This window comes from Leptinotarsa decemlineata, unplaced genomic scaffold, assembly GCF_025532065.1.
Source record: "Leptinotarsa decemlineata unplaced genomic scaffold, Ldec_3_MD MMD2_P_RNA_scaffold_14, whole genome shotgun sequence".
NCBI lineage: Eukaryota > Metazoa > Arthropoda > Insecta > Coleoptera > Chrysomelidae > Leptinotarsa > Leptinotarsa decemlineata.
Window position 1 is genome coordinate 6,250,924 of NW_027412528.1, and position 10,805 is coordinate 6,261,728.

At 29.8% G+C, this 10,805-nt stretch overlaps 2 protein-coding genes across 3 annotated transcripts; both read left to right on the top strand.

Moving 5' to 3' along the window:
* The first annotated feature begins 335 nt into the window (after window positions 1–335).
* Window positions 336–5,094, top strand: LOC141483100 (uncharacterized). Of its 2 annotated transcripts, XM_074177393.1 has the most exons (3): window positions 336–1,748; window positions 2,619–2,920; window positions 4,961–5,085. In XM_074177393.1, the coding sequence occupies exons 1-3, from the start codon at window positions 1,532–1,534 to the stop codon at window positions 4,982–4,984; spliced, it is 543 nt and encodes a 180-aa protein (XP_074033494.1). In that variant the 5' UTR covers window positions 336–1,531; the 3' UTR covers window positions 4,985–5,085. The 2 variants fall into 2 exon arrangements, 1 of the variants encoding a protein (XP_074033494.1); XR_012465908.1 differs by lacking the exons at window positions 336–1,748; window positions 2,619–2,920 and adding an exon at window positions 2,935–3,035 and having other exon boundaries at window positions 4,961–5,094.
* Window positions 5,095–6,086: 992 nt separating this feature from the next.
* On the top strand, window positions 6,087–10,365 carry LOC141482343 (uncharacterized). Its single transcript, XM_074175446.1, has 5 exons — window positions 6,087–6,456; window positions 7,583–7,681; window positions 8,129–8,212; window positions 8,615–8,997; window positions 9,062–10,365. The coding sequence occupies exons 1-4, from the start codon at window positions 6,087–6,089 to the stop codon at window positions 8,677–8,679; spliced, it is 618 nt and encodes a 205-aa protein (XP_074031547.1). The 3' UTR covers window positions 8,680–8,997; window positions 9,062–10,365.
* The last annotated feature ends 440 nt before the right edge of the window (window positions 10,366–10,805 follow it).

The window sequence follows — 10,805 nt, forward strand, 5'->3', positions numbered from 1 at the left end:
ATGTTCATATAAATCTCTAAAAACTAGATGGACTGTTGTTTATTATGTTCACTTGCAATGGAAGTATCAGATTACTTTTCTCATTTCCAGTATCATTAGCTGATCTGAGCCCAAAATCTTTGCGTAATAAATTTATTTGTAGCAGATATTTTGATAAGGAATATCTGAATTTGAAAAGGTTGCCACCTATAGCAAAACCAAATAAATACACAATAGAGGATAATACTAATGAAAATATACTAGTCAATCAACAAGATTGCAGTATTCATCATGTTGAGAAGACATATTCAGTTCATCCATCAACCAATAGTTCTCCTACTCAGGTCCTGGAGTATAGTGATTGTTCAACCGATAATGATAATTCGTTTATACAACAAATAACACAACTTCTTACGTCACCCAGGATAAATAGAAAAAGAAGAAGTTTGAAGGAACAAAATGAGTATTTACAGATACAACTCAACAAGGCCAGAAAGAAAATCAATAACCTACAAACTCAAATCCATAAGATGAAAAAGAAAGTAATGAAAATTGAGCTACAAGCCAAAAATAAGTTTGGGGAACTTAGACTCCTCGGAGACTTTTCAAGAGCATTGGTTTATATGCAAATGAGACATAGGAAAAAAAGTGCCTGGTTACCACTTGAAAAAAAATTGCTTTATCACTTTTTTATAAGGGTTCATCTGTTTATAAATATTTGCGAAGAAAGGGGGTGATTTTGCTGGCAGTTTTAACAATTAAGAATTGGATAAAGCATTTTACTTGCAGTCCTGGCTTCAACAATACAATTTTTAGAAATTTGTCATTGAAAAGTGAAACAATGCTACCGCATGAAAAGAAATGTATAGTTTTATTTGATGAGATGGCTTTAAAAAAACTGTTGAATATAATAGAAAATTAGATATTATTGAAGGTTTTGAAGATCTTGGCCCCTTGGGGAGAAGGCCTGTTCCAGCAAGCCAGGTTCTTGTGTTAATGATTCGAGGTATTTATGACAGATGGAAAATTCCAGTATCATATTTTGTTTCTCAAGATGGTGTTCCTTCAGATTCTTTAGAATACTTAATAATCACATGTATTCAAAAACTATTGAATTCTGGTTTGAAACCTATAGGCATAGTCTGTGACCTCTCAAGAACCAATCAAAAACTGTTCAAGCATCTGGGGGTCACCAAAACTAAGCTATATTTTCATATAGACAGTCAAAATTTCTATAATCATCTTTAATTAACTTTAGATTCTCATAATAAAAAAAGTAATAATTTTTATATTTCTTTGAGTTTTTATTCAAAAACTAGTGATTTTTGGTGGTATTTGTTGCACTAAAAAGATCTTACATCTGAACAATATTTTTGAAATTCCCGCCGCGGTCTTAAACAGTGTTACATTTTGACAATTCCGGGTGATACAGCTGACACAGGACCTTGAGAACACTTATTAATACGTTCTACGTTCTCCTATACGGGTGTTATAATTATAATGGTGTGACTGTTAGTTTTACTTTTGTAATAGCTGTAATTCAATCATAAAGATGGTGAAAAATAATATTTTAGTTCGGTTTCTTGAAGATGGGGTATTTTTTGTTTGTGAAAATAATAAGAAACATCACAAACTATTTCAAGGCCAGCATCAAGTAAGATGGTCTGACAACCATTTTTATCAGGCTGAAATTTTAGCAGTGGGTACCAAACACGACCTTCTTCTTATTCGAAATTCTCTTGAGAAGAATGTACCATTTGTCCTCGTCAGTAAGTATAATTCTTTATTTCTGACCGGGATATTATAAGCTTATATCGTCATAGTTACGCTATCAATAAAGAGGATCATAACTCCCTTGGGACATTATAGATTTTATAATTCCCTCTAACTTTCAGAAGTAAAAATAAATAGAAATGAAAACTCAACCATATTTTATTTATTCACGTCATTACAAATAATAAATGCACAATTTTGAAATGTACATAGAAAATTCCTTACCAGTTCTTGAAAATATGCCAGAAATACAGTTTCAGTGACATCTTTTGGAATAACATTTTTCCGTGTCAGCCAGTCCAGATATATCTTGTATTCTTTTTGGTATACGGCTTCACTTTTCGATGGAATTAATGATTCTCTTGCTTGTTCAGCTTTTTTCAAAATATCCTCCATTATATTTGGGGTAGAAAACACGTTTTCACCGCAAACACAGCTTGATAACAAAGTTCTGTTTATAAACAAGTAACATAGCAACAACCTAGCAACTCTACTATAATCAACGGTACCTGATTCAAATATACCGGGAAGGTAATGAATTGGTATATTTTTCCGTTTCAAAAATGAACAAAATTTTATTGAAATCGGTCAGAAATAAAATTATCTATGTACCTCGGGAATTAATGAGCCTTAATAACTTCAAGCAATTGCTGTCCCTCGGGCCAGATGCCCTCGGGACGCAAACTTTGCCATCGGTAATTAAGGCCCTCTTAATTCCCTTGATACATAAATAACTATTATAGTTTGTTCTTCACTTTAATAGTATGTGTCATAGAACTTTCAATTGTTTCTCAAAAATTTTATTCAATCATTACTTTCAACTAATATCATGCAATTACTCAGCAAAGCATAATTTTGCTTTACAGATAAATCAAATTTCGAAGAAAACACCAATGGAAAGAAATGTGAATTTTTCCACCCTGTTTTTGTAGACTCTGCTACAAATAATGAAATGATTTTATCTATAATTGATTTGCCTACTGAACCAAAACATAATGAATTAGTCAATACTACCTGCATTTTGGAGGAAACTAAGATGCCTGAGAAAACTAATCCCAATAACGGCCTTACAAATACTGTGATGACTCTCTTAGATAATGAATTTGAGTCTGAAGATGAATTGTGTGGTGGACAAAATATTGACAATTTGGATATTCGAACTGAAAAGGTATTTTCAGATGAGTTTGAATCAGAAGAGTATTTTGTATGTTCTCTATGTGGATTATTAGTTCATAATTTGAATCGTCATATTGAAGAGGAGCATGGAAGAACCAAAGGAAATGGTAAACATATTTTTAGGAAATTTATTTGTTGAGGAAAAATGACATTAGGTGATGAAAATTAACTACATTTAAAGTTATTGAATTATAATTGACATTATTCATCTTGAAATAAGTTTTCACATTTCAAAATTTTTTACAGAATTTACATGAACAAAAATCTGGAAATTACCATATAAAGTGCATCTATAAAGTTACACATATATGATTCAATCAGAATACTGACTGGATAATTATTCAACGGATAATCTAAACTCCTTACTGAAATTCTCACAATTTCATATGATACTCAAAATCCATATTATGTGAGTTGATTCTTAGAATTCAGCTCTTTCATTAATAATTTTACCTTATCAAAAATTATATTATTATAAGTTTAGATGTCAAATCTCTTTTTAAAACCCTTCCTTTAGACTTAGTTAAAGCAAGTATAAAAAATAAATGGAATATAATTTCGCCTAACTGTCTTTTCGACGAACAAACTTTAATGTACACCATGGATTTTATTTTTGACACAATATATTTGGTATTTGATGGAAAGTATTATAAACAAATTTTTGGTGCACCAATGGGCTCAAGTATATCTCTTAATATATCTAGTTATGTTCTTGAAGATCTATTAGATGACTGTCCAGAAAATTAATTTTGAAATACTTTTTATAAAACGTTATGTTTATGATCACATTCTATATGTTCCTGATTCCTGGAATTAACTTAAAATTATATAAATTCAAAACTCCTATCCAAATTCTTTAGTAAACATAATTTTATTTAGTACTCGAACAGTTCATAATTTTTCCCCTACCACTACGTTTTCAAAACATTGAAAATCCCATTTTCTTTAAAGTGTTACCACATTTTAATGAATTAATGCCTAAAAACATTCATAAATGTTTTTAGAAATAAAAATACAAAAATCACTAGAACAAATTACTATAAAGACAATCTCAGACCTCTATTCGATATTAAAAACACTTATACCCACACAAATCTGCTATTGTGTATCAAATACAATGTATGGATTGCCAAGAAAAAGGTATTGGGCTATACAGAAAATACATTTTTTACTTTTAATTACTTATTTAAATATATTTGTTTTTTAAATTTTATTTAAACAGGAACAAACTTGTGACATGGAACAAATAAAATGAAATGAACTCTATAGTTGGAATCTTTATTAAAAAAATTTAATTCAGAAAGATTGAACTATTTTTGTTGCAATATTCAAAGATTTTTTTGTTTCAGTGAATAACCTCCAGCCGAATAAACCTTTTTACAATATACATAATATTAGCAACGAAATATATACCAGAGAAAATGACTCGAATATAAACAAAGTAATGTCCATTGAGACATGTGTAGGAAATTCTAAAAAATATTTTTGCATATACTGCAAAAAATTATTTTCTAAAATAGCCGTTCATCTTGTGAAAATGCACAGTCAGGAGAATGATGTTCAAAAATTTTCTATTTTACCCAAAGGTTGGTTATTTGTGGTGATGACATGCTTCAATACTTTTTTTGCTATGATGGTTTTTATTAAATCTGAAGGTGAATATTTTCAAATTTTCTTTATATTTTTTATAGAATGGCAAATAACTTGTCAATGACATTAATTTTGAACATCCAATTCAAAGATACTATATATTTATCTCACAAATATTTATATTTAAGTGCAAAACTCAGGATTTCTAGTAATCTCAATCAATCAGGTCTATTTCGATATAGGAAGTTTTCAACTTTTCATTGAATTCATTGTTTATTTGGGAATTCACATTTAACTAAAATTTTCATATATTTCATTAAAATATGTATAGCTTTATTATTAACGTTTTATGAAATTTTGATTTGACTTAACGTAAGAATTCAACCATTCAAATAATTTAGGAACACTTGGGAACCACCCTTCATTTTATCTTTTCTTGTAGGCTGCAGCGAAAGAAAACATCTAATTGACATTATAAGAAAAAGAGGTTGCTTTGAATACAATAATAATGAAGCTTACAATAATGGGAATTTGATAGTGGCAAGAAGATCAAAACACTTGAAAGAGAGAAATGAGTATAAATTGTGTCCTCATTGCAAAGGTTTTTTCTCCAAATTTACAATAAGAAAACATTATCCTAAATGTATTCCTAAATACATCAAAGGAGATCGATCCATAAATATTATGGGCAAAATTCTTAATGATGACATTCACAGTGCAGCCTCTCCTATGCCAAGAAAAATTTTTGTGACTTTTAGGGAAGATGAAGTGAAAAGAGTTATTAGATATGACAATTTAGTGATTACCTTTGGTAATATGTTATGTGAAAAGTACCGTTTACAACATCTTCATAAAATGATTAGAGCAAAATTAAGACTAGTTGGACGGTTTTTATTAGAAATTAAAAAGAATGATAAAGAGATTGATAATTATTCAAGTGTATTTGCACCAGAAAAAATAGATAATATTTTAATAATTGCAGTGAACAAGATAGGCGTTTTGGATAATAATGCCAAAAAATACAAATCTCGCGCAACAGCTTCAGCTCTAGGTAAAATATTGAAAAAATGTGCTAAATTACTAATATCCTTATGTATTAAAAAAAGAGATAATGAGAAAAAAGTGTTGGTTGAGGATTTCCTAAAAGTTTTCGAAGAGGACTTTCCAACATTTATCAGCAAGACAGTTATGGAAACACAATTACAAAATAAAAGGAAAAAAAATATAGTTTTACCTTCTACATCAGATATAAAATTACTAAACAATTATGTTGAAGAAAGCAGAGACAAATATTTTAAAGAATTACAAGTATACTTCAAGTTTCACATTTGGAAGGAACTGGCATCCTTTACTTTAATATCTATTCAAATATTCAACAGGAGGAGAGCAGGAGAAGTTGAACGTATAACTATCGAAAATTTTGAAAATTTTCAGTCAATTGACGACAAAGAAAATTACGATGTCTTAGATTTAAATGAAGAGAGCTGCGCAAAAAACAGCAAGAAATATGTTAGATTTTTAATCAGGGAAAAAAGGCTAGGGGAGTACCTGTACTATTATCAAAACAAATGTTACGATCTGTCCAGTTAATTTTGAAATATCGTTCTGAGGCTGGAGTACCCGAAGAAAATCCATTTGTATTTGGCATACCAGGAAACTCTACAACATTCACCTACTTGAGGGCTTGTGATTTGATGAGAAGATTTGCTAGCGAGTGTAAATCTTCCAGACCTGAACTTTTGAGAGGAACTCAATTACGTAAACATCTTGCTACACAGTCTACTTTATTAGATTTAAATGAGAATGAAGTCAATGATTTAGCTAATTTTATGGGTCATGCCGACAAGATACATAGAGAACACTACCGAATACCTGTAGTTACTAGAGAAATTGGACGAGTATCTAAATTATTAGAAATTGGAGTTGGGCAACGCACAAGTAAATCTATTCTACCAAGTAGTTAATTTCTTTTGCTTTTGTAAATATTTTGATTGAAAAGTTTTTCCAGCAAATCCTGAGACATCGATTTGGCTTTAAAAAGGGGCTTTGGTTAACTATTCAGGGTGTCACCCTAAATGGAATGGACAACCCTTCAAGATTCCATTTTGTCTGCCTTAGGACAGAGTGAGTTTGAACATTGCATCCATGACCCTGCCTGGTACCACTGATGAGATCGATGGCGGGTCGAAACAGCGCTGTCTGGTATTGGATCATGAATGCAATGTTTTTGGACTCTAGTATCTTCTAGGTGCCCTTGCAGTGCAAGCTACAGAGAAAGGCTGAAGGCGAATCTTATAAGCCGGTCAACATCGAAGCTTGGCTTTGCAAGAGACTGCCGTCGGGAATCTCGTTTATCTTTGATATTCAAGGATTGAGCTTTTGTTGATCCCTTCATAAGGGGAGTGGTACATCACCGTCACATACATTATTTTTGATTTGAGTTGAAATTAAGGTAAAACACCTGTTGAGGTGTTCGAGAAATGAATTTAAAAAAATTATTAATCATTGGGAGAACTCAACTGAAATAACTGAGTGAAATAATGATATTTTGCCAGTTAGTTTTCTGATTTTACACTAAATAGCATTGTCTCTGTATTAAAAGCAATGAAATGTCTAGAATTACCGTAAAACTTTTTATCAAAAAATATCCAGGTAAGAATCTGTGATCGCTGCATAATAACATTAGCAGATATAACACCACTCAACTTTTTATAAACCATTTATAAAGCACATAATGACTTCTTTAGATGATCTTCAACATGTAATAGTAGTAGCATGTGGTGAAATCTCGGTGAAACACCTTTACTTAAATCTTCTAACAGGTTTTTATAATAATATCAACACATAACACAAAATTTAGTTTGTAAAGAGATTTCAAATAACATGAAAATGTGCCATTTAAAATTCTTGAAGGGCTACGGATATTTAAATTTATAACCGAAAGATGTCCCCCTTGAAAACAACATCGATTTCTTTTGAGAGTTGTGAGAAAAACCTCGTTCATTGAAGGAATTTTTCAAATGGGCCACCCCATATATCACGTATTGATATGAAATTCATTTAGGTACTTTGAACAATTCTGAAACGAGCAACTCAGATGTTGGAGAATCTCTAGAAACTGATGAAAGTCAAATTAATTCTACAATCTCGGAGAGACTTACAAGTACGTAATATCATAAAACTAATTTTTCAAAAATCCAGTAAGTAAAGAATTTGTCACGCAAAATAAATACATTATTGATATTATTCTTTTAATTAGTTGAATTATAATTATCAAAAGAAGATAAATATCTGATTGACCCTGTTCTGCATAACCATAACTATATATGCAGAAGTTTTTTAAGTTTAAAGTAGAATTAAAAGATATGGATATTATTAATGAGTGATTCTCTTTCGTGGAATAGTTAACAACTATTCAGCTTTGTTTCTGGATCTCACTTCATGAACTACTGCAGATTAAATTGATTGATTTTTCATACATTTCAACTAAAATGTTTTCAGTATGTTTCGTTGACCAAGCTAGCATCACCAGAAAATGAAAAAGTATTTCAGTTCTGGTGTATGGAAACTTTATTTAATACAATTTAGGTATCAATATATTGATTTTCAGATAAGTCTGAAGAACATGTGACATGTTCATTCCAAAATTCCCCAAATGAAGATGATGGATTTACTTGGAAAGACCGCGGACATGGTAAGATACTAATTTGTGAGTTCAATATATTTTTTTTAATATCTGAGTATAGAGTTATTTTTTTGCTATGACTATTTCATTTTTTGTGAACATTTGCTTATCAGGAATATAAAAATATATCTGTAATTAAGTAAGCTTTAGTCCCTTTAAGTGAAGTATTATATTTTAGTAAACTGAAAACATAATATCTCAAAGAAAGCACAGTATCTTGAAATTTTATATGAGTTGGTTTAGTTGAAAATTTTATTTAATTTTAATGATTTTAGAAAATTAATAAATATATCGTAGTCCGTTTGATATGTATGCAAATACAAAATACCTATACTTATATGTTTTTTCCTCAATATCAATCAGACAATATCACTAGCAAAATAAATTTTGTATCATATACTATGTTTTTAGAAAAATGTGAGGAAAATGCAGAGATATCTCAAGATTTCTGGACAGATGATGGCTATACTTTATAAGGTCGAGAACATTGTGGTAAGATATCAAATTTGCGAGCTTATTTATCATTTACAAGTAATTAAACACATTATTATTATTATACATTTCAGTTTCACCTCTGGGAAATATAATACGACGGTCATGGAGTACACCTGAAACGAGGTGTGCGAAAAAAATATTTTCAGAACATATTGATTTAGGTGAGTCACCAAGTTTGCCAGAATGTGTGAAAGCAATTAAAGGAAATTTAGAATTGAACACTAGAACCCCAAACCAACTCAAAGCTTGGATCGTGAATCAAATTAACAAGAATCGGCGCCGACTAACCAAAAGTAGAGGTGAATATTTTTCATTTTTATTCAATATAACATTATTACTTGAATTATTGTCTTTATTTTTCAGTTTATTGGAGTGACGAGGAGAAAACAATTATGTTCAATGAATTCAAAAAAAATTTAGATGACAGGATTTTACCTGGCCTAAAATACTGTGCAGATATAAGGGCTAAATACAAAATTTTGGAAAAGAGAAATCCCTATTCCATGAAGGCATGGGTTCATAACACTTTGAAAAAAAAACAGAAAGAAAAATTAATGTTTATTTTATTTATTCATATCTTCCAATTAAGAGTTTTGATAATGTTTAGATTTTTGAGATGCTTGTGATAATCCTAAGTTGGAAGTTTTCCAAGAACAGAAAGAAAAATAGTTAGATATATTTATGTGAATATGTTTCATTTATTTATAACTTCCAATTGAGAGTTCTGCATATGAGTGATAATCTCAAGTTTGAAACTATTCAAGAACAAAACTAAAAATGAATATATATGTGAATAAGAATTTCTTTTATACAATGGTACAATAACTAAAGAATGGCTGAGACCAATACAGGAGTATAGAAGATTAACATATCCCATATAGTTTTAAATAATAAATTTAGTGTTGGAGCTTCTCCTAGTGGGTGCAAAACAAGTTTTTTCATAATCTGTATCGTAAACGCAGCTATTAGAATTTCCAAACTAGAAATTTCTGCAATGTATGGGGGCGGCTACAGTTCTATTTGTTTATATCAAAAAAAACATTTTTTCAAGGATAAATAAAGGATTGAAAATATTTTTTGATTTCCCTCTAACAATATTTGAATTTTTGGACTTTGCGAGGAATTTGCGCTATTGAGAAACCAAAAATATTTCCTCAACAAAAAGTTACACATAAAACATTGTGCGTCTCAAGATAAACAAATAGCCATAACTCAGCAGCATAAAAACCAATGATGAGAGCTTTCTTGCGAAGGTAAAAAATTTCAATAAATGTGAATTTTGCAAATAATAATATACAAAAAGGGTCATTTTTGAGAGATTTTGGACGTTTTCACAATAACAAATGATCAAAAAAATCATGTGATAGCTCAAATTAAAGGTTTTTCAATTTTCTGTTACATTTATGAATTATTATTTTGTCCAAAATGCATAGCTTGACTTGTACTCACACGAAATTTATCATTTAACACTATGTTACAAATTATCCTCTATATCCCTGTATTGGTCTCATACAATTCTTAAATATTGTAAAAACGTCCATAGTTTTCCTCTATTCTTGGTTTATATTATAACTTTCACTTGAGAGTTCTGCAAAAATTTAATTTCTTGAAGTGATGTGTATGATAATTTTAAGTTTGAAATTTTTTCTTGATAGTAATACATTTTTGGTAAAGTTTGTTGGTTATTTTTATTGACATTCATAAATAATAAAAATCAATGATGTCATATATATATATATATATATATATATATATATATATATATATATATATATATATATATATATATATATATAGATTGAGAATCATGTATTGTTTGCCAGTGACGCTTCATAAAGGTGGCATCGAATAATTTTAAAATTTGCTGATCTAATTCTTATCAAATAATTGGTTATTGTAAGATTTATCAGAAAACAGGTAACTTATCACAGTTTTTGTGAGAATTCATGTTGTATTCCTGTAATCAAATTTTTTTAGGTTCAATATTCACAATGGAAATGAAACCCCTTTTTAACGGGATCGCCTCTGTCAGTTTACTTTGAAAGTCACCATTGAGAGGAAACGAGAGAGATGAATTATTTATATATTGGTTACCATAGAAACCTAT

Bases quoted from the DNA above. Each gene is read 5' to 3' on its own strand.
- LOC141483100 (XM_074177393.1), top strand. From the start codon at position 1,532: ATGGTGAAAAATAATATTTTAGTTCGGTTTCTTGAAGATGGGGTATTT. The intron at 1,749-2,618 runs GTAAGTATAATT...TTTGCTTTACAG, and splicing joins TGTACCATTTGTCCTCGTCA to ATAAATCAAATTTCGAAGAA. The intron at 2,921-4,960 runs GTATTTTCAGAT...CTTTTCTTGTAG, and splicing joins TGGATATTCGAACTGAAAAG to GCTGCAGCGAAAGAAAACAT.
- LOC141482343 (XM_074175446.1), top strand. From the start codon at position 6,087: ATGTTACGATCTGTCCAGTTAATTTTGAAATATCGTTCTGAGGCTGGA. The intron at 6,457-7,582 runs GTAAATCTATTC...AAATTCATTTAG, and splicing joins TGGAGTTGGGCAACGCACAA to GTACTTTGAACAATTCTGAA. The intron at 8,213-8,614 runs GTAAGATACTAA...CTATGTTTTTAG, and splicing joins TTGGAAAGACCGCGGACATG to AAAAATGTGAGGAAAATGCA.